Source organism: Plectropomus leopardus, chromosome 4 (assembly GCF_026936395.1).
Source record: "Plectropomus leopardus strain MGB_pleo_1.0 chromosome 4, ASM2693639v1, whole genome shotgun sequence".
In the NCBI taxonomy this organism is placed as follows: Eukaryota; Metazoa; Chordata; class Actinopteri; order Perciformes; family Serranidae; genus Plectropomus; species Plectropomus leopardus.
Genome location: NC_142179.1, coordinates 19,064,883 through 19,089,410, shown reverse-complemented (window position 1 = coordinate 19,089,410; position 24,528 = coordinate 19,064,883). Strand labels below are relative to the sequence as shown.

General features: G+C 40.2%; 1 protein-coding gene across 7 annotated transcripts in view; it reads right to left on the bottom strand.

Moving 5' to 3' along the window:
• Positions 1 to 24,528, bottom strand: part of LOC121943888 (uncharacterized) — a 45,325-nt gene that overhangs the window by 14,233 nt on the left and 6,564 nt on the right. For 6 of the 7 annotated variants that reach the window (XM_088076704.1, XM_088076709.1, XM_088076710.1 and 3 more), the window contains exons 2-9: positions 23,434 to 23,535; positions 22,016 to 22,218; positions 21,397 to 21,563; positions 17,984 to 18,118; positions 17,451 to 17,539; positions 7,780 to 7,929; positions 6,799 to 7,130; positions 3,062 to 6,655 (exon numbers count right to left, since the gene is read on the bottom strand). In XM_088076704.1, coding sequence (XP_087932830.1) covers positions 3,062 to 6,655; positions 6,799 to 7,130; positions 7,780 to 7,929; positions 17,451 to 17,539; positions 17,984 to 18,118; positions 21,397 to 21,563; positions 22,016 to 22,218; positions 23,434 to 23,535 — 4,772 coding nt within the window. The remainder of the gene's footprint in view (positions 1 to 3,061; positions 6,656 to 6,798; positions 7,131 to 7,779; positions 7,930 to 17,450; positions 17,540 to 17,983; positions 18,119 to 21,396; positions 21,564 to 22,015; positions 22,219 to 23,433; positions 23,536 to 24,528) is intronic. The other variant, XM_088076707.1, reaches the window with a different exon arrangement.

Here is a 24,528-nt window from a genome sequence, read left to right as displayed (position 1 = left end):
CCAACTAGTTTGTTGGTGCGGGAATCAAAACTTGGTCAGACCCATTTTTGCAAAAATGGACTTTTTAATTTTTTGGGAAATCTGCACATACACCTCCACTAGCAAACCAACTTCTACTTGTCTACTGACATTTGTCAATAGCCAGAATGGTATGCAGGGGCCAACGGACTGTTTAATTCATAGACTGTATATAAAGATGGACAACATGACAGTTAGTGTAACTTTTCAATGTCAGTCGCCGATTGGTGTCTGTCTGCAGTTTAGGTCATAAAGCTCTTCCCTCCATGTTAGTGAATGGGACATAGGCCAAACTAAAAACTAAAAGTACACACTAAATACATTTTTCCCAAAGATGTTTTCTGACACTTAAGGTAGTTCTCATCACCCTGATGTTTGCTCAAGTGATAGTTTTAATGATAAGTTCGGTTTTATCTAGTTATTAAATTATACAAAAAGGGGATCTGTGTGTGCCAATCAATGCGCTCGCATTCAATGAAGCTGCATGCGACTGGTCAGACGGGTGTTTTGGCGATAACTCCCCCACCATGAATGTTGCTACTGCACAGACTCTGGCTCTGGCATCTTCTCCAGTGCAAGATGACAAGGCCCGTATCTCGGATATTTAAGCCTCACTTAAGCATAGTGGGGGTAAGTGGGGGCGCGACCATAGTTTTTTACAGTCTATGATTTCATTATCCATTTTACCTGTGCAGTGTGAGCACTCAGGTCATGGCTCAGCGATCGGGCGGCATAGTGTGGCACCTAAATCTTGAGCTTTGGCTTTACATTGCAGACAACTTACTTGTGCAGTGGGAGTTGAAATTAAACAACAAAATTTCTGAAATGGCCTCGTATTATACAGTATATGCCTGGCTTTAAAGGTACTCTGTGGAGTTTTTGACCTCTAGTAGCAATAGGAAGTAATGTATTTCTTTTTGTTTGCTCTCGTGAGGGCATGAGGACACAAATGTGAGTGTTGTGATATACATTCCTGCCATTGACAGTTGGTGATAATGCACCAGGAAATGCAACACTGCCCAGAGGCAGGGAAGAAGAAGACTGCTAGCGAGGAAATCATAGATGTAAATAATGCAGGTTTCAAAAGTTACAACAAATGTTTGAAGAAGAGAATTCATTCAGTCTCTTTGTAAAGCCTCAAGGACACACGCAATGTGTTTATGTGAGAAACAGAAGGAATGTACACACAAACTTTGCTTACAAGGAAACTCCACAGGGTACCTTTAAAAATGTTTAAATCCCCCAAAAACTAAATGAAATATGATTCTGCCTTTCAATTCAACATCAAATGCCAGTCATTCATAAAAAAAAACATATCTTACGCTACTTTTCTGCAATAACAGACATGATACCAAACAGCTTTCACACACAGTGCGTTTTAAACAATTACATAAATCCAAACAACATATAAGAATGTTATGTACTCATTGCTAATGTAAAGTTAAAGCTTTGTGGACAAACTTTTAATGTCTGATACACCGGGTATTACCTAGGCACACACTCACACACAGGCTTGCACGCATACACCCACACCCACACCTTGCAAGAGAGCTAAGGGAGCTGTTTCCATTAGCTGTGGTGGGGCTCCAGCTGTAATGAGGCAGGTAATGCATATTTAATGAGGCGTAAACAGATAAACACACACACAGAGCTGAAGATCAAAGCTTGCTGCCAAACATATGAAATACACCCACATACACAGTTTGTTTTTTACTCACACACACAAATACGGACACAATCTGTTTCTGTCACACCACTATTATTCATTTTCACAACCTCCCTGTGAATCATAGTCTATCACTCACCGATACAATACAAGTAAAGTATACACACACACACACACACACACACACACACACACACACACACACACACACACACACACACACACACACACACTCACACACACACTCACACACATACACACTCACTCACAAACTCACTCACTCACACAAACACAGATCATCAGACTCAGGAGAGCCCTCTAACTCGAATTTGACAGTCTGTTCAGTGATGCTAATATTCCTCCAACGTACAGACCACTGAGAAAGCTTTGGATACATAAAACCTAAGAGAAAACTAAGGGCGAGTGAGGGGAGGGGTGGTTGGTACAGTGTATGTATGTGTGTGCTAGGCCAGTCCCCAGAAGAAAATGCTGACATTCTACGTTTCAGCAAACCATGAATATGTTACATTTGTTCATTTCAGATGTATGATGTCAATGTTTCTATAGTGGCATAGTTGTCATTACAGATATATAAGCTGACTTTGTCATCCTGAGGTGGAGGGGATGGTGGATGGCGTAACACCTGGGCAAGATGGCTGCCAAGCTACAGACCACTGCTTGAGACCAACAAACAACAAATCCCTTTGTCTTTTATGGAGTCATTGGCAGAATTTCCAGTCATGATACCACCAAATACGGGTCTTTTAAGCCAAAACATGCTCTTTTCCTAACCACAACAAGTGTTTTTTGTGCCTAAAGATAACCACACATTTATCACACCATTGTTGAAACAAAAAGAAATATAAAGTTTCAACATATCTGCTACATATTAATGTACAGTTGTTATCTGTGGATTTCAGAAACATAAAACGCCAACGTTTATTCTGATGATTGGGTTGTGTGTGCTCAGGCATCGTCATTCACTGGCCGGGAATAAAAAGTCTGTCACCAAAAAAAAAGCTAAAAAGCAGGGAAGATATTGTTACATTTTTCACCTGCAAACTACAAGCTCAAACTCCCCTTACAAACACTGTATTAGCATGGAGGTAGAAATCTCAGAGAAGAACATCTTAAAACCATAACCAAAATCAAACCATAACCATTTACATGATTAGATATAAACTAGATTTGTTTGCTTTTGGATTAACCAATTTATAAAGATGAGTATATGGTCTAATAAATGTATTATTGTCAATTCTTATGAAAACGAAGTTTTTTTATTTTGCATAACTCTACTGACTTTTGAATAACTGGAAATGCAACAGAAGAAGAACTGCACAAAGATTATGACATAAGGATATGATTTGAGGTGCTTACCTTAAAACAGGTGAGTAGCTTCCATGAGAAGATTCTCCTATCTGTTGTTCAGTCGACCGTCTATCACAATCAGCAGTCCTTATAGGTTGTCCATTATAGTAATCCACTGTATTCTGAAGGAATCTGTCCCTCTTTGGCTCGAGTGTTTGTAAATCTGTTTGTTGATATGAAGAACCTCCAATCAGCTCCTCAGTGAAACTAAGCAGATCAGAAGATCCTAGCTGTTGTCTTTCTTCCCTCTCACGCTGTATATCTGAAGTCCATTTTGGTAGGGTGGTCCGCTCCATATGAGTTCCCTCCTCCTGCTCTTCCTCGTCATTCTCCTCTTCCATCAAATCCCCAGAAAATGGTAATCCAAGTCCTCTTTCAGTTGAAATACCAGATTCACTTAATGGGGTGCCAACGAAAGAGCTGGTGTGAGAGACCGAACTGTTTGTGAGCACAGGTGATTGTGGTTCAGATGTGGTTTGAGGTGCTTCCTGACTTGCTATCTGATCCCCCCAGACTCCCAGAGAAGTGGGGCATGGTGGAGGCGCAGAGGGTGACTGCCCACCCTCATCCGAATCTTCCATTGAGATCTGTGAATGGACATAAACCTCCTCTCTGGTTTTCAGGAAGTGATCCGACGGATATCTTAATGATGGAGACACACTTCTGGTCACAATGCTTGATTTATCATCATAGTTTCCTTCATCTACCTGTGTCTGACTGCAACTTGGTGGTCTTGAATCTGACTGGCTAGAACTTATAATTTCTGGCACCATGTGATGCTCAGTGACATTACCAAGACTTACTTGGTCATGAACTTGCTCTGTATATGTACTGTCAGTAGTTCTGATCATTTCGTTTCGTCTACTTTGTTCCTCCTGGCATTCTCTGTTTGCAGCTTGAGCCTGGGTTTGCAGCACTGTGGCAGCATAGGAAAGCATGCTAAATGTTTCCATGGACTTTCTTGCACCTTTTGATTGCCTGTCCCCATGTTTAGGCCTATCTTGCCACTCTCTCTCAGCTTCTTTTACTGTGCCAGACACAATGATGTAATCCATTTCTAGGCCTGATGAAGAATCTCCATCAGAATTGGACCTAAGTTCGTCTTGACTACCAAGGTGAAGGCTGTCGGGACTATACTTCAATGTGTCTCTATCCCCACCAGAGCTGGAGCTTAGAGACGTGGTTTCTGTTGTTTTACTGACAACATATCCCATGCTCTCACTGTCAGGACCACCTTGGCTTTCAGCAGCAGGTCCATCCTCATTTTGGGCCATTGTGAACGGGAGAGCATGTTTCTTGGAAACAAGATTGTCCCACTCAACAAGGCTCGAGGATAATGACTGGTCTGCCTGGATTTGAGCTTCCCCTGGACTTGAATGATGAGTGGCTGAAGTGGTCTGATTGACAGTAGAGCGGTCCACCAGAACAAATGGGGAATGATCACTGGGTTGACCTACCCAATCAGCGTCCTCTGATCCTTCTTCACTTCTGTTGTCATACTTACTCCTAACTGAACTTAGGCCATCACTGATCATGTGACTAGTTCCCTCAAATTGAAACACCTGGTTGGTTGGCTGTTCTTTGTCTGAAGTTACTGCTCTGTATTCAGTGTTTCCCAGGAGATCAACCTGCTCTTCTACCTGAATAGGGTTTGTCACAGCCACAAAAGGGCTAGATTGCTCCTCTAGTTGTATCATGTCTACTACAGGGCTAGCATAGGCCTCAGGAGAGGATGTTAGGCTCCAAGTGCCAGCTCCTACATTGTCATATTCTGAAGTAGAGGTGACCATGCCAGGGACAGGTAGATCCCACATCTCAGGGCCTTGGCTGTGGGAAGACTCATCATTTGAATGTTCAGATGCCAAGTTCTGCAAGACCATTTGCTGGCTCTGAAAACTCTGGATGTCATTGTCACCTGTTTCTTCACCATGCGTTTTACCTTCTGCCGCCTCTATGACTATTTTCACATTATGCTCATAACCTTTCCACCCCACATCTTCAGGTGTCTGACTAAATGCTTTATTTATACCTCTATCACCCTCTATAGCTTTGTCTTCTACTACTTGTTTGCTTGTATGTGTCTCAGGAGAATCACCAGTATCCAATGATCCCATGTGACTAAGGTCCTTTTCATTTTCAGCTCCTTCAGGGCTTGTTATTGTGGAAGAGCTGTCTTCCTGTATGGTGGTGTTCCACATTGCCATTCCACCATCAGAGATCCCTAGTGGACTTTCCACTGATGCGTCAGCCTCAACACTGGGGTTCACCCCAGAGAAAGAACCTGAGTTTCCGGACAAGTTGTCAGGGGTCGTGAGAGGTGATAAACTGTCATCCCGGATTGTCATATTCCACATATCTAGTGATTCTGGATAAGATGTGGTGGTTCCACTATCTGATTTGAGAAATCCCTTCTGAGCTGAGTATGTCCAGAAGTCTAGGAGTTCCATCTGTCGGTCTCCTTTTTTCCCTTGTACCCCGTCGTCCTCTTCTTTAGATGTGTCTGGCGTTAAAGTGTTTAAGGTTGCTTTCTTTCTTGACAATGAGGATGTTTTTTCTTTCACTCCAATGATGCCAGCCCTGTATTTTCCAGATGCTTCCTCCTCTGGTGGTGTCAACTGTAGATAAGACAAAGAAGCGGGGTTCCATTTATCCTCAAGTACAGAATCTGGGTTCCAGGTGTCATACGACTCGGTCTGCTCAGTGATCAGACTAAGCTGGGGTTCAAGGTTCCTTCCCCTCTGGTGGGCGTTCTCTGACTTTGAGATCTCTTCTCTGCTTTCTTGTTCTTTTAAATCATCAACTGACTCTTTCCCTCTAACTTCCTCCAAAACATTCAGAGGGCTCTCTGATAACTTGGTCCTATTATCATTAATATCGCTTGAGGACATTGCTCCTTGTGTGTCAAAGCCGAGTTCATCCCAGGTCTCTGACAATGATGATGACACACTGTCTTTGTGCTGGAGGCCATTGATCCTTTCAACAACATCTTCTGGAAAGAACCTGACCCCACAACTGCTGGGTGGGCGGCTACCTACCACACTGTTTACTGGGGTTGGAGGAACCACAGTGTCAGTTATGTCATTCCCATGGAGATGACCATGGTGGTCAATTGAAGAATTTCTACTGTCAAGCCCGCCCAATGAATCGGGAGCAGAAAAATCTAGCAAGCTCAGCTCTTCAAGTTCTGATAAACTAGAGCTCCCTGCTCTTTTTTCTCCTTCATCTCGCCTTACTCCAGAATTTGCTATTTCCCCTCTTGTTGGCACAGAGTGCTCACTGCTATGAAGTGGGTCAAAACTAAACAGATCAAAGTTGTCACTCTTATTTCTGCCAGAGTGTTGCTTCCTCCTCTCAGGTGGAACAGGAGGGGAAAGAGATAACAACGTCAAAGGAGAGGGATTCCTCAGGAAGATTCCTCCTGGTCCTGCTGGCCCTCCTCCTGCCATGACTTCTCCAACTGGGCTGTCATCACTGAGGAACACTGAGCTCTCTTTGGAGGAGCGGCTGCTGCGGATGGTGGTCATACCACTATCAGGGCTCACAAGCTCCCCACCAGCACCAGCTCCTACACCTCCTGCATCTTCTTCACCATCTGCCATCACCCTACAGAGATTAAGCAACACTGTTACTGTATTGTGTCAGTTTGTACCTAAAGCCCAGGAATAAATAATCAATCTCAGATTTCATGTATTCATGTCATTCATTGACGCCAGATGAAACAAAATCAAAGGGATGTATTTGATTACCTTGCTACTGGCACCCCATCTCCACTGCCTCCCTCGGCTCGCTCTATGTCAGAGCCATCCATGTCATTGATACCAGATGATCCCTGTGAGAACTCCACGCTGCCTGCCACTCCCTCCGTGGAAGAGGTCCGACTACTGGGGTGGCAGGCTAATACAGAGCTCCGCCGGTCAACAAAGTCCTTGAGGAGGCCCTTTATTTCTTCTACCAGCAGAAGAGGAGTACCAGAAGTTATGGAGATATTTATGGGAATGTGGTAGACCTGGAGGCTTTGCCTGGCCTCTAGTTCACCAGAAAGACACCAGCTGGAAGATTCCTCCAACTCACAGCAGATCTGCAATGAATGCCACCATCTTTTAGTATTTTTTATTTTATTTATTTATTTTTTTTGCCTTTTTACAGGAACAGCACACAAATGCTAATGTGTGCATACTGTTTTTTCTCTGATAACTTAGATAAATCCAGAGTTTCAGGGGTTTTTTTTTACCAGGAGCTGAATTACTCGCAGCAGTCTCTTCCTCTCCAAAACAAATACACCCGGTGTTTTAAAAACAGGAAAAAACACAAAAACAAAACAACAACAACAACAACAACAACAAAACATGGAATAAAGCAGTTTCATGTTAAAAATATGTGTTTTTCCAGTTCTGTTGCTGAGAGGCTAATAACTACGGGGGCTGACGTGAGAACACAAATGCCCCTATCTAGAGCCAGTGTTTGCAACATAGTGGACTACCATGTGGATCACTCCCTCCCTATATAGATATAAATGCTGATTCTAAGGTAACGAAAGCATGAAAATTTGTATTTCCAGGCGATTTTACACTAAAGAGCATATACTTACTCTGATTATATTCCATTTCTGCCAATATATCCCCCTAAATACTACACAATGGACTTGTAAAGCATCAATTTGACATTTTAGGAGAAGTGCTTCTTCTTTCTTGCCAAGAATGTGGAAGGTGGCCTTACATTTTATTTACCTGGTTTAGAAGATCTGTGTTGTTTGAGTAGACAGCCACCTGCTGGCGGGGATGATGAACTGTATCATTGATGGACAGGAGAACCACCAGACCATCATAGCCATGGCGATGAGTGAATGATTTCAGCCCACCCACAAAACCATGCCAGTCCTGGGAGAGAGATACAAAAAGAGAAACGAACAGGAAGAGAGAGAGAAAAAAAAAAGAAAAAGTGGAAAATAATTACGATAATTACAGTGTCATGAAAACTACTTGACAGATGCAACTTTTTAAAAAATGTTTTATTAATGAACTAATTATGAAAAATGCAATTATTACATTTTACTGTAATAGTCTCAAAATGATTATTACACATTTTGGTTATGGCTGTACGGGAAACTTTGTTAGACCCCTGCCTTTTATTGCGCATATGATTTGATTTTTTTTCTGTAAAACTGAAGAGGTTTCAAGTAAGCCTTCATTTGTAGCAATGAGAGACGAAGCTGTCAAAGCGCACAGAGGGGTAGAGAGACACTTTGTGATTTATTGTTTGGAAATTAACTGTTTGCTCTTAAAACAGCCACCATGCACAGATTATGGTAATTCAGTGACACGCACAATGATTGATGGATGGAAAGTTGCATTAATTAATTGTTTTGCTTGTCAAGGGAACTTGGTTTTTTATCTTTCTGAAATGATTAACAACAATGTTATGGCAACCATAATTTGCAACGCAGGGTTACGTATAAAGTGTGCAAAGTGATACTTCTGAAAACATATTTGCTTGATTAATCTAAATTTGTTGTTCAACTGTTTGTTTTGTGAAGTTGTCAAAACTGTTGTTGTGCTTATTTAAGTGGAACTTTTAAACAAAAGAGTTACTGTTGTTTTAGTAAAACTAATAGAAGTTTGACATTAATGTGTGGTATTCTTAAAAACATATATTTTTGCCTGACTTGTCCGAATAGTCTATGATTCTGCCTGACTTTGAAAGTGTGATTGTATTTTTTTCTGCATGCTGTCTTACAGTGCGTGTGGTCCTTCTCTCTGCTTGAGCCTGTGTGTGTGTGTGTGTGTGTGTGTGTGTGTGTGTGTGTGTGTGTGTGTGTGTGTGTGTGCTGTGTATTTGTATGGGTCCACTGAAAGTGATTGATGAGCGCTCCAGGCGCTGTATCTGCCCAGGCTGTGTCAATATTAACCTGTGAGGATGAGGGGGCTACAGTACTCCTCCCTCTGTTTCTCCCTCCATCCCTTCATCCTTCTTTCTCTTCACAATATGGCTGCTGTCAGACTCAGGCCCATCAATCCTAGCACACACACACAGTTGTCACTTCACTGACACCGCCATTTCTCAACACTGATATCCTGATGAGTGCAATGAAGCCTCCCAAGATTCGTTAAAACACACATATTCACTCACATAAGTACAAACACACAAGTAAGTGCACATGTGACCCTAACACATGCAGATACACACAAAAATCCGCCTGCAGTCGCCTACTGTAATCTCAGTGTATGAACAAACATGGACCCGTATGTACACATATGAGCTCTGGTAAAGCAATAAAGTCTTCATGATTTACAGTACAGTGACAAAGAAATGCTCAAATGATGCTGATACTCTACCCAACTGCGTGCATATGCACACGGAACTACACACACACATTCTCACACACACAGGCAGGGAGATATACTCAGAAAACGAGCAGAGTGCAAATCTCCGAGATAACACGCAGGGCGACAGTCTGTCTGCCATTTGGCTTTTAACTGAGTAAATTACTACTCATATTGCCTGCCCCTCCTCTTTCTCCCTCTTTCTGCCACCCCCAGATACACAGATTGCCTTTTCTTATAAATTACCAACATGTTAGCTATAAAAATCCACTTGCTAACTGTCTTCATAACCTTAGGATCCGGACACAGAAACCTGTTTCTCATTTGTTGAGCTTTTGTGGAATATCACAAATACTTTCCCCTTAAACCTTCCACTAACCTTACTTTTTATAAAATTTTTATTTTAAGATTTCTTGGGTCATTTTAGACGGTAAACACAGACAAGAAAGTGGGCAGAGAGACATGGCATTATGCAGCAAAGGGCTGCAGGTCAGAATCAAACCAGGCCACTGCTAAGGACGCAGCCCACAAGTGTACGCCGTACCAGGTGATCTAAGAGTAGACAGTCACCGGAAACTGTTCTGCTACTGCAAATTTTTCCAATATTGACAGTTTAAATTCTTTAAACTGCATCATAGAAAATCATGTTAATAAAAACATAGCAGTTTTGTTGCGAAAGGTACTACAAATGAGCTACAGCGAATCAAAACAGGAGGGATGTTATCACTTACTTGATAATTAAATGTTTTGTAGTCAAAAAGACAAACTTTGAAACAGAAGCAATCTTTTTTTTAAGTGTTCAGAGTTATCAACATAAAGAACAAAATAGAAAAAGCAACAAAATAATAAATGACACTTTTTAGCACCTTTCAAAACACTTACTAAGTGCTTAACAATAATACACATATTCTAATTCTAAAATATCTAAAGGATTTGTACACTCTATGATATTGCCTTTTCCGAATAAAAAAAAAAAACGCAAAAATGTGCAACACAACAGGAAGATAATAATACAAATAAAGAGGACTACAAATGTAAGCAGTATAACAAGGTCTTAAAACTACTTTTACAACAACATTGAAGGGAAACATTTGTTCACTGCTTGGGATGATGATAATGTCAATGACAAGTTGAAGTTTTGAGGACATGACTTCTGATCCAATGTCAAAGATGCCTCACTGCAATCAGGGCACAGGTTTCTCCATAAACTTTAAAGTAACAGCATGAAGATTTACATAATTGAAGAAAAACCCTTTCTCTGCAGCAACTTTTCCATGAGCACTTTTAATAACAGAAACATCCAACTTTGGACTTTGTGGAATTACAGTTGCTGACTGAGATCTTATATACTGGTGGCTAATGGTGTGAAGGGTCAAAAGCGAGGCTGAGCTCATGTTCAGTATCTTAGAAATTGTGCATTAAAGGGGAATTATTTTCTCTTTAATGTAACTTTCTGAATGAAATCTTGTGTCATTTGCAAATGGCATCCTTTCATTTACATTTACATTTACATTTACTGAGAATTTCTGTTTATCTCTTTTTTTCCTCCCTCACCTGTGTGTCTCTTGTTTCCCTGTCACACTTTTCCTCTTCATCTCTTGCTCTCACACACTTTGCAGCTTCATCTTTCTCCCACACTAGGACACACACACACACACACACACACACACACTCACACACCCTCTCTCTTTGGTTGTCTTTGCTCCACAGGTAGCAAGTCTTTAGCGGCTGCTTGCAGTTCTCCCAACCTGCCATCATTATGCACAATAGCCTTAGGTACAAAACGCAGGCCTCATAACTCACGCCCCGCGCGCGCAAATTCCCGTGCAAACACAGTCAAAGCAAAAACACATTTCCTGCTGTCGCCAACATCTCCGGCAAAGAATTAATCAAGCGTTCATCCATTTAGGCTCTTTGCATACCCTTTCCGTCAGAACACAGAACGCTAAGAGAGTTGCGAGTTCTTCTCAGGCGATCGTTTCGCCACCCTGATGAATCCATCAAGCGAGGTTTGATTTATACATCTGTCTGTGATCACAGCGGTACAGCTACAGCAAATGGGGTGGCAAGGAGCGAGCTGACACCACCCTGCTCAAATACACACATGCAAATGCACGCACACATGTGCAACACATACCACTTGCCACACACACATGCACAGCCACGCTGACACACGCATGTGCTCACAAACCAACGGTCTTGTTCACACTCGTGCGCACACACACGCTTACACGAGAGTATTATTGCTTATGAAGTTTTTGGAGAGACAGAGGGAAAAAGGGAGGGGGGTAAAAGTTTGCAGAGAAAGAAGCCCAAATGTCTTTCTGTCTTTCTCATATGGGCCTTCGCCGCATGCTTCATTCACTCAGCTCTAAGTGCAGGGATTTGGGGGCCAAGATGCAAGCACTGAGTCTATAAATGTTTTGTTTTGTTTATTTGTTTGCCCTCAAAGCCCGAGGAAGCCACAGGGGGAGAATGAAAATGGGGGGGACAAGATTTTCAGAGAAGATGATGAGGAAGAATCATCAGTGCAAGTTACTTAAGATACAGTATGATGAGTGTGGAGAGTAGCAGTTTTTTCAAACTTGTTTAAACATGTATATGATAGAATTCATATAATGTGTTACAGCCAAACAAATTTATAGCTAAATGTTCTCACAGAGCAGATGCTTCTTTGTGTGAATGTATTTGAGTTATAACACAACACCATCAAACAGACTTAAGAAATGTTTATATGTGCCTTTTGTGTGATGGCATCATCAAATCTCAAGCGAATTTAAAGAGGATGTGATGTTTATGCATGTAGATTTAGAACGGGATGATTCTGACAAGACTATAGCATGGATGCTCCTACCAAGAAACTCATTGAGGAGCAAGAAAAGAGAAAACCAGGAAGTCAGAGAGGAGTAGAAATACAGAGGGATTGGGGGGGTGGGGGTTACTCCAACTTCCTGGTCTTCAATCTTAGTCCCTGGGAGGCCCACCCTGCACCTGCTGTCTCCTAGTGCTTCTCATCAGAAAGGCATTTACTGAGTGCCGTGGCTGCGGGCCCCTTCATTAGCGAGCATAATTATTTGTGCAAGTGGCGTAGGGCAAAACTGGCCCCGCATAAACAAACAGAAGGGCCGGAGGACTGTGAACAAACAACACATTAGAGACAATCAACGTCGCCAAAATGAAACCTAAAGCATACCTCAGACAGGGAGCGGCACGGAGAGGGAAGAACAAACAAATCTACATCAAAACATCTTATAGAAACAGAAAAATAGTAATCAAAGTCCAAAACAATGTCAAGTCTTATGCAGATGCATTATCCTGTAAGCAGATACTCAGAAGTACTTCTAAACACGCATGCACACACCTACACACACACACACACACACACACACACACACACACACACACACACACACACACACACACACAAACACACACACACAGAGTTACAGTAGCCACACTCACATAGAACAAAAGGAGATTGATTTTGTTTGCCACAGAGTCAAATTAAAAAATATTACAATTATTCAGATATCTTAGTGGAGGACTGTTCTTATTACATTTCAGGCCCAAACCAAAATAAAAACTTAAATTACTTTACCACCGCTCCCCTCTATACAGTTTCAGCAGCAGAATAATCTCTCAATAGACAGAAAACAAAGAAAACATATTGTAATACTTAGATGTCCATGTTAACACATGCAAAAACACATTATTCACATGTTCATGACTGTGTGTGTGTGTGTGTGTTTGTGGCTGTGGGCTCCTGTCCTTCCCACAGTTCATCAACTCCACAGCATGACAGCTTTTTATCCGACCAATGCTTCATCTGCCAACGCTAATTGCCAAGCCATGAAAACCTCTGATACACAAACACACACAGAGTGGCATGAACATGTGAATAATGTGTTTTTCGTGTGTTTGTTCATTTGAGCTTCATGTAAACATTACAAAAAACCTTTCATACAAGCAAGAAAAGTCTAAAACTCCTGTTATCCTTAGTTAATAGTCGTCGCATCTCTTACATCTACAGGTGATTTTGCACAATGACGGCGTGCCCTTGAGCAAAAATCTAGACCATTATTGGCTCCTGTTGTGTCTCTTCTGCTAGGTGACAGTGGTGCTACTAACGCTCTTTACACAGGGACAAATTGGTGACTTTTCAAGTCCCAGTTGACTTGACCAAATAAAAGTAAAAACTCACTGTGTTGGTTGAATATTTTGTCTTTTCTCCTATTAGATACTAAGAAAAAACAACAAATATAGAAAATGTGCATTTAACGCAACACATTTCTGTCATAAATTAAAAAAAAAAAGGCTTACAAAATTAGATATAAACAATACATAATAAATAGAAATGATTATAAAAGCTATTCATAATTTCAAATACAGAATTTAACCAATTGCTTTTACTTTCTGTATTTAAGTTCCAAAAAACCTATACTTGCCCCTCCCAAACAATCTTTAAAATATTTGTCCTAAGGCTACACAATTAATTAAAATATTATCACACATTGCAATATGACCAAGTACAGGGAGCTGCAATTGTTTGATTAAAGATAAAATGTACCATAGCATGCCACTATAAACGAAGCACTGTGGTGCCTACAGATCAAATTCTACAGATCATATTCCAGCCGTAAGGGAATGTGCTTGTTTGGTACATACCAAAGCAATAATCCCATCATCTTTTTTTATGTTCCTTTTTTTCACTGAAAATTAAATGCAAAAATGACCAATCCCACTTAAGCTTGAGTAATATCGCAATCATAATATCTGACAAAATAATTGCAAAATGATATTTTTAAATATCACGCAGCCCTAATCAGGAATTTAGATTTAGAAGTAGTATGTACTTTTATTCTTCCCTTGAGTTTGTAGACTGTGCAAGCTTTATTGACTGTATGCCCCCTGCAACTTTACATTGTAGTTAGTTACTGTACATTTAGTATTGTTCTTGTTATTTATTCCCAAAAGTCAGCTCAAGCTCATTGCTTGCATGTAGTACTCTGACAATACAGTAAATTGTTAAAAACTACAGGTCTGGGGTGCACATATTCCAACAACAATAAAATCACAGTTGTGTTCTGAATGTGGAAATATTTGGTGGTGATGCACTGTGGGCTGTTTCTTTTCACTCATTCAAGATTAAGTAACTTTGGCTGGTAATTGTAATCGTAATTGTACATATCCTGCCTCTGGAAAACAGAAATACTGCATACAGGACCTTAAGAAAGTAAATGTTACAACTTGCATTCTGCAGCAATAAGTGAACATGCCCAGAGCAGTTGTAGCAGGAGCAGAATGAAAAAACAAAACAAAAAAAACAAACAAACAGAAAAGTGGCTAAAAATTCCAATACATGCAGTTTAAGCAACAAATACCAGTGCTGACAACCAGAAAAGTTTCTTGTAGTAGCTTAAAATCATAGTACTGAATGCAACAATGTCTACAATATGCAATAAAGCAACACTGACAACGTTGCATTGCAAACATACAACTTACACAACTTTTTCTACACCTTACTAATTATATGCAATGTGACAATTTCAATAATGCTGTTTGCTGAATTTTTAAAAAAGCATCACACAGCCTCACATCATATAATTTTTGCTCATGTGGTTTTTCATGATAGTTCTTGAGCAGCATTTTGGACCATTATAGATTAAATACAGAAATATTGATTAAAGAACTGATATAATATTTTGCCATTACAGTTTTAAATGTAGTACACATTGATGAGCAGATACAAATGACACACAGAAACAACCAGACAGGCGCTGTGATTTTGAAGAAAAGAACATTCATTCAGTTTTACGTTTCTCTTTTGCAATAAAGGAGCATACAGACTGACTAATGTATGTTTGTACAGTATACAAAAATACATTACTCAGTCTATACGATGTGTCCATATCGTTACGCCAAACACACGCTGAAGCTTTTTCTTCTGCTAACTAGGCAATCACAGCCACATTTTTTTTTTTTACCCAAAATCTAACACTGTCCTCTTTAACAGCCAGCAAACGCACACACACATACACACAGACGAAAAACACACTTTGACAAACACATAACACATAAACCATTAAAGACTAATTGAATCTAATTTATTTAGTTTTCTGGAAAGAATCATTTAAGGCAGAACTTCCCTAAACCCCCTCAATAAATGACACTCTCATACCGTTTTACTCTCTTTTCAAACACAATTAAAAAATAATATATAAATATATACACACTGCAAATGACATGCATATAAGGAGTTCATTTTGGAGCCCGATCTCAGGTCATTAGTAACCCACCATGAAGCTGTGGAGTTGGAGGGTCCGCTGGCGACACACAGGCCCCTGGCCATTTATTCTATATTAAGTCTCTAATGGGCCCCCTCTCTCTCTCTCTCTTTCTCTCTTTCTCTCTCTCTCTGTCTCTCTCTCACTCCTGACACACAGCATGTAGGCACAGCGCTGGTAAAATATGCACAGAAAGTCCGGTGCGCACACACAGACAAAGCCATTCAAATGAATGGTTATTTATTCGCTAAACGAGGATCTGGGTGTTTAATGTTCCTTGGACGTTAGGTAGTTTTCTGGGGGAGGCAGAGCCATACCCCTACGGCTACAGACATCATTTATTTTACACATAGCCTAATACCGCACGCTAGGCAGCCGCTGAGAAAAATGGGCTTTGGAAGTGAAAAGGAGATATAAAAGAAATAATGAATGATTTTTTAGGGGGGGTTAGTGGTGGTGATGGGAGGGGGGTGAACACATTAGAAGTTACAGCTGGGAGAAAAGCAAGGGGTAGGCTTAAAGGCTTAAAGCACCCTCTGTGTGTGTGTGTGTGTGTGTGTGTGTGTGTGTGCGTGTGTGTGTGAGATTGCAAATGTGAAGAGGAAGAATAAGAGAGCAAAAGACACGGAAAGACAGAAAAGCCAACACAAACATTCCACAAAGGCGTGTGAAAATGTGCATATCTTTACAGTGTGTGTGTGTGTTGGATTTTCGGATATCAGTGGGGAGTCAGGTGATACCTGGTTGTGTGTGAGCCTCTCAGGCCTCCATCTGCATCTCATCCTAATGCAGAACATCACAACATCAGAGGGGCCCCTCTACTTGCAGCACAACACCTCCCCAAAATGACACAGTGCCGGTGTGATGTATCCAAAACAACAAAGCCATCAAAAGTAACTTTTGAAAAAAAAAAGTTTTATTCCTTTAAACGTTTCTGTTAGCAAAATGTCGACATGTTTTCTCATCCATCTCTGTTATAAAAGACTATTCATGTTAACAAGTTTCTTTGACAACAACTGACAAAAGGAAGTGGATCGCATTATATCTGGATATAATCACCATGATATATTATAAAGAACCAGTCAGGCTAATGAGGCCATTAATGCAAGTAATAAGTGTATTAATTAGCCAATATTTCTATGTCAGCACGCAATCTCTAAGAATCCACATTTACACAGTTTTAATTGTTGTCATGTAGTTGGAAATATCTCATCAAATATTCTCTTTTAAGAGATTCCATATACCTGACGAAAAATGGACACATTTAAAACGTATATGATTCTCTAAATTGTTTTTAAATGTTTTTGACATGAAATGCAGTCCCCAATCACTCAATCAATAAATCAGCGTTTGTGCGAGAAAAACAATTCTCTTAACGACTTCAAGGTTACACAGCATGACTAACTGATTTATATGTGTGTGAAATACTTCTTTAAACTTATTGACATGAAATGGGTCTTGAACCTAAAACTCTCTCCCAGTTAACATCATTTACTGATTTCAGATAACTTAACTTTTTTTTAAAGATTTTTTTGGGAGGTTTTCCCTTTATTTAACAGGACAGACATTATTGTGAAAAGGGGAGAGAGAGGAGACGACGGTTTTCTACCTTGCTGACTTTAATTTTATCTGAATAAAAGGAGGTCAGTTTTGACAAACATTCAAACTGTCTTATTTAAAAAAACAAAACAAAGAATTTCATTGGTAAATTGGTTTATATTCATGTTTTAACTGACTGAATATAAACTCTATGGAATACAAAATATTAAGTTTTTCTTAATAAGAAGAACTTACCTCCTTATCTGTGGTGACTGCAGTGAGTGCGATGGTCATCTCTCCATCAGAAAACTCCTTCAGGTCCAGAGTCAGCAGCTGCTCCAAGTCTACATCCAGTCAGCACACACAAACAGGCTAACAGTTATATAAAACACACACAAAAGAATACAAAACAATTTCACAACAGACAGAACAAAAACACAAGCATGAATGTCCTCTCCAAAAGTGAGAAGCAATTGAGAGGATGTGGTGATACTTGGAAAAAGTCCAAGCAAGCAAAATGTGACTCTACAGGGATCATACTGAACTTTTAGCATCATGTCATCTGACACTTCTGTTGACAGCAGATGATAGATGTGGATTAAAGACGTAATGATGGAGGCGTAATATGACTGACATCTCTGACCTGACACTTGATCAAAGAGCAATCAATAAATTCAATCTAATCAATATAATTCAAGAGACATACAGTAGGTTGCATGTCGCCCTTTCTCACTCATGTATAATGTGTTTAATTTAAGCCCAACTGCTCTGCGTGATCAAACGTGCACCTTGTTTCTTTGCCTCGTCACGTTGACCCGCAGTGACATCACTCCATTGCTCCAAGGATGTCATGAGCGCCTCCAGTTGTGGTGACCTACGGCCATGTTTGATCCACAATGCTTCACTCTGCAGCCGTACAGCCTCTGTAGACACAGAAACACACAAACAAGTATGGATGTGTCCTGAATGCACATTCTGGCCCTTTTCATGCGTTCATGTAAGGTCAGTCTAAGTTTAATAACATGACCAGTGAGGATCAATATATTAGATCAGGTTTTTCATTCATTTCAGCCTTTCAGAAATAATCAACATGTCTGACTGTCTGGTTTGGTGGTAAGCCAGACATTTTTCTAGAATTTCTGTTTCATTAAGTTATTTCACTCTTGTGCTGTGAAATGTAACCTTTTTATTTATCTACATTTCAGGCCACTGTAAGCTGTTTCAGAGACCTATGCAAGCAAATCATTGATTGCCAAGACTGATCAATGAAAGCAATTAATTCCCGAATGCCCCTTTAACCTCTTGTGTTGAGCTGGACTCAATAAACAATGTAGATTGACACTGTCCTCTTTTACCACACTTTTAATTTGGTTATTGAACACAAAGTTGCCATTGCGGACCAGGAGAGAACACGGGAAACAAGTGAACAAATTTTTTTGTTGTTTTTATGAAACCAGTTCAGGTAAGATTAGACTTTATACCAGTGTTGCAGTGTTTGAAATCAGTCTTGGTCTCAAGATCACTTTATAAATGTCTCGTCTCAGACTCAAACGCAGTCTTAGTCCAAGAGGAGTCAGGATTTTTTTCAAGACTGGTCAAAATCACAACTGCAGGGATATCATTAATTTGCGGTGCAAATGTGGAGTGAATATATTGCAAAAGAAGTGAATGACGAGTTTTTTTTAAGTGAACATGGACTTTTCTATGCTTTGCATGTGCCACATTTTATCAGAAGTGTCTGGTCTGGTTTTGATTTGGTCTCAGTTTAGGAGGTCTTGACTACAACACTGCTTTATGTTGTATGTACACAGTGCCATCACTGAAGTACCACAATTGTTTCACATTTAATGATACGGCAACAGCAACATTTGGGACAGTATGATGTGAGCTACTTCTGGGTCAAATCCATTAAAATTTTGTGCTATTCAGGCTCAAGTATTTCTTATTGGTCTCATTTCAATCAACACAACTTAAAAATAAAGTTTACAGTACAACTATACTTAGTACATTTACGCTCTGTTAAATAAAGTTAAAATAACCATAAATAGCTAATGACCAGTTCAGTATAGAGACCTATAAAAATTCTAGGTCCTAGGTAACATTTTTCATCAGACAGAGTTTATGAGGATCATTGAGCGGAGCTACTGGCCTCTTTAGGAATCAATGGACCTGAAAATGCAATGTCCAAAGAGCTGTCAAAGAAATACGAGACCTGGGCTACACACAGTACATCACTCTCCTGCTTTGATCATCCCTCTGTTTTTATCTGTCTCTCTAGACTTAACTCCCCTCTTTCGCTCTTACTCAATCCACATTAACTCACTTTTCTGACCATTCTCTGTTCGTCTTTCTGTAAATCACAGCGAGAGACAGCAGAGAAGTAAAGCAGCAGAGCGTTATTGAGCAGAGATCAGTCATGTCTCCTGCCCAACCTTTACACAGCTGCTTAACATTGACAATTTAAGTACCTGTTTTGGCAGACTGTAACTGACTGAACAACACACGCACGCACGCACGCACACACACTATAAATGCTCTACTCCTTTTAAAGTATTTTAAATCCACCCTAAGTAGAGTTCAGCTGATGTAATTGTAATTGTTACAATGTAGTAAACATCTCCTGTAAAATGTATATTACTCATTATTAGGCTGGCTTTGTCTCGAGTTCCACCACAATGCTCCTGATGGAAGTGGGAGTAAGCGGACAGGCCTACAGGAAGTCAACTAAAGGCCTTGCCAATGCCGCAGAAAGAAGCAGTCACTGGAAACACACACCAAGACTTTTCAGCGTGGGCTGTGTCTGCCTCAACTAGGGTGTCTTGTGATAAAAGGGTGAAACACCCAATGACAATACTGGTAGCTTCACATGGCGGTCACCTCCAATTAGGGGTGTGCCATATCATATCATTCACAATAATACCAATATAATTTTTAATATGATAAGAAAAATTCATATTGTGATAATGGCAACATTTCAGTTCTTCTACATGCCATAATCCATTGTTATCAACGAAAGCATAAAGGGGAAATGCCACCGTGCCACCCCTTTTCTTTTTTTTGCATTAGCTGTAAAACTTAAGGAACTATGACAAACAAATAATTTATGTTTGACACAAATCTGTCTGTAGACAGACCTTGCACCAATAAGAACTTCTTTTTTCTTCTTTTTTGGCTTTTGCATTTATTATCATATAGGACACCTAAAGCGTGAAAGGGGAAGAGAAAGGGGATGACATGTAGTGCCGCAGTTGAGAATCGAACCTGGCTCGCTGCAGTGAGGACCCAGCCTTTGTACATGGGGCGCACGCTCTACCACATGAGCTACTGGGGGCCCCAACATCCATGTGAACATTGTGCTAAACTTTGTCAATCAGCAGCTTCAGTACTAAAGGATCTGTATCAGACTTCTTTCTTAAAACAATATCAGTGGAGCCCCATTACTAAGGCACTGCCAGCACTTTACATTTGTAAGTGGTTTGTAAGGCAGTAGATAACTTAACCTGCTTCCTCAACTGCTTCAACTTTAGTTTGGTGAGGAGAGAGCAGCATTACTACACAGGACTGGAAATGCATGCACATGTACATGTGAGTAGTAGACTTACTGAATGTGGAAAGACTGAGACACAATGTTGAAATTGCACTTAATTTCTTAATACATCTCAAGTTGTTCATCATCTGTTTTGTAAATGGAAGAACATTTTCAGGATGTACTTTTTTACACTGAAAGAAAGAGAAAACTTGAGATTTGCTTATTTATTGGTTATTGTGCCATGGTTTTACTGGTCTGGCCTACTTGACATCAAATTGGGCTGTATGCGGCTTATAAAATAAATTAGGCAGATACGTCTGATAGACACGCAGTTTTACTCTCTGCCCCTTTTTACTGTCTGCTGTTGTCTGTGTTTTTGCCTCGCCTTTGATCCACCATTTCTTGTGGCAACTTTTCTTAAGAGGAAAAAATATGACAACATGATAAAAACAGAAAACTTAACAGACTAAACTAACTTACATAAAAAAAAGTGTCACATTACAGGACTCTGTGTGTCTTTCGGCACTCTTCCTTACTCACACTCACCACCCCTCATCTCTCTCTTTCTCCATCTCTCCTGGTGGGTGTTAAGCGAGTCATGTCAGGGGATTTGTGTGTGTCCTCCTTCATCGCCCCATTACTCCCCCTGGGGGGCGCCTGCGCCTCCCTCACCTCCGAGAGTCTCCCCCAACGCTGCTCCGATGTGCTCTGCTGCCTCTTGAAGAATCTCCCCGGCGACTGTCGTCACCGCGGACGATGCCCCATCATCCCCCGCGTCCCGCTGCCCGTCGTGATGGACCACTCGCAGGATGCTGGACTCCAAGGTGTGGTACTCAGAGCTAGGAGAGTGAGAAGACTAGGGTGAAGGAGATATGGATGGCCGCAGGGAAAGGAGCGATGATTGTGAGGCATTTGCATAAATACAACTCCCCTTTGGGTCATGACTGATGAAATTCACACCCAAACATACTCTCAATGTAATTTTTACATCAACAAATAGAGTCTTCTGAGCCAGAAACCGCTGGGTCCGAATATGTTTGTGGTCTGCATGAGTGTGTGTGCAGTTCAGAATCTCCTGTACCCACATCAATCAGTGTTGGTCCATTGAAATATAAAACTTCCTAAATTCACCGAACAGTCTTTCAGGTAAGATTTTAATTACTTCCCATGTGTCTCATCTATAAAGCAGTTAAAGATTAGCTGAGAGAGTGAGTGTGTCTCTGTGTGTGTGTGTGTGTGTGTGTGTGTGTGTACGCACCTTGACATGATTTGCATATGTGAGTGTGTTTACCTGTCTAGCAGTCCATCTCTCAGCAGTGTGAGTGTGAGTTTTCCGGCATGATGCAGCTTCTCGAGGTCTACATCCTCTCTCCACAGCAGCGAGCTCTCACAGATTTTCACCCTCCGCAGATACCTCACTGTCTCTCCGGGCAAAACAGCGTCACATCGCCGACGGCAGAGCAGGGGAACACATACCCCACCTGAAGTTTCCTTCTGGAGCATGCAGACACACAGTAAATCAAACCAGAACCACTTGAAAGTGAAAAATTAGACTTGGAATCAGATCTTACCACGAAGTAAGCAATAAATATGTTTTTTTAAAATTATTATTTAGCATTTTTATCATAAATGCAGTATTTTATGAGATTTTTGCATATGCATGTGCACCAAAATGCTCAAACCAGATGAATTCTGTGATTTTTTGACACAATAATTAAATAATATAATGATGATCACAGTTATGTTTTATAATCAAGATTTTAACAAAGTTTTACCACAACACCATGCAATGAAAAAAGGGGAAGTGGATCAAACTTAGAAGAATTTGAGTGGAACAGATGAATCTTTACAGTTAACTGAAAGGCATTTTCATAGTGGAAACTTATTTAGAGCATTTTGTTATGTTATGTTGTGATAAATAAGTGATGCAAAGGAATTTACACTCCACTGTTTAGCATACATTTGCCAAGGCAGCACTTTAGTTTGTACTTAATGCCAGCTGCATTTATTTTTTGTGATTTTCCATCAAAACAGTGGTTCACTGGACAAAAAGCCAGATAACGTCATGACAATGTTCCCGGTTTCCCAATGACTGGTACTTTCTGCACAACGCATTAATACGCTAACACAAATAAAACATGACTGTGTAAGTATAGATTGATTTTATATCTCTATAGCCATAAAAGTATACTCTAATCCTACAGAATGCACATTAAATTAGGCTATTCAGTTTCTGAGAGCGCCATCCATGGACACTATTCACCCACAACGCTATGCACAAAGGAAATGGAGGAAATGCTCACAGCCGGAGAGAGTTAAAATATATTGTGGAGCTCCAGCTTATGAAACAGCCCACTGAATGTTGACACAAAGAAAACACAAAAAGCAAAGCATCCATGTTAGTGATAAACTTCAAGCATAAATGTCCCACAAAGTAAGACTGACTTTAATATATAAAAATGTTTTTTTTCCTCCAAACCCTACAGATGAAAATTGAATGATTTGAAGTGTTAATAGTTTTAAAATTATTAATACAGGCATTTTTTGTGGGCCCCTCTGCACCTTTGGACCCTGTAAATTAGTACCCTTTGTCACCTCGTCCTATGTGATCCTCTAACATTCAAACACTTTGACCATCAGAAAAAGCTTGGTTTTCACATGATTTTAAGTATAAAACACATGCACACAAACAGACAAAATTTATGTTACCTGGCTGTAGTGCAGTGCTATGCACAGCGTTGCGGCCACAGTGTCAACATCTGGCTCTGGTCCGCCTAAAACAGCATGAACAGGATCGTCTGAATAATCTGCCTGAAAACACACAGACAAACATACATGGTTACTGTTGTCCTCTTCATTCCTAAATATGCTTGATATGACATCATTCAGTGATACATAATTACTCTGTTTTTCAACATCCAACAAAGGAAGTAGGTGACAGCAGTGTACATCACTGTTTGATTTGATAGCTGATGAACTCCTTATAAGCCAGCATGACCGTGTTAGATGACTGCAGCATCTTGAAACCAACAGTATGCATTAATAATGAAATCATGGTGCTGTAAGGTTCAGCTTGTGCTTGAAAGAGAATAATATCCAATATAGACCACACTACAGGCGATATACCAGTGAAGCAAAGGTCTAAATTAGCAAGAGAAACTTTTGCTCTGTTAATTTTACCAAACAATGCAGACAAACACTCCTCATTTAGGTTAAGTGGACATTAATGACAGCTCCATTACTGAGATTAAACATTCATCTCTGGGTGAAAAAAGGCATAAAATTAAGCTTCTCCCCTCATTTATTGACTAGGACTCTTGACATTAGATTTTAAAATTGCAGCACTGCTCTTTAAGTACAGATGTTTACATAGCATGAGCTGGGAAAAAATATCCAAAGGTCAGGATATTCAACATTTGCCTTCATGATAATGTGAAAAAAATATAGATTTTTAAGAAATCAAATCATTGTAAGAGATGTCAACAGACTCTTTAATGGCCTGCATCTTCATTCATTACACTTACTAAAAGTAAAAGGAAACAGTGCAATCATTTTTGGTAATTGGGATCAAACTCTTGTTCAACCTTCCCCATCTTGCGCTGGGTGTTCTGTGTCAATATGTAATGTTTTATCTAAAACAGATAAGCTGACTCACCACTAGTACAAGCCTGCCCTGCAGCCTGCACCATTAATCAAGATGCAAAATGTGGATACAATGAATATCCCGTCTATCTGCAGCACATCTTAATGGGCTTGTAGAATGCTCTGATGGGAAAGGATAGAACAGTGGGAAGAAGCAGTTTT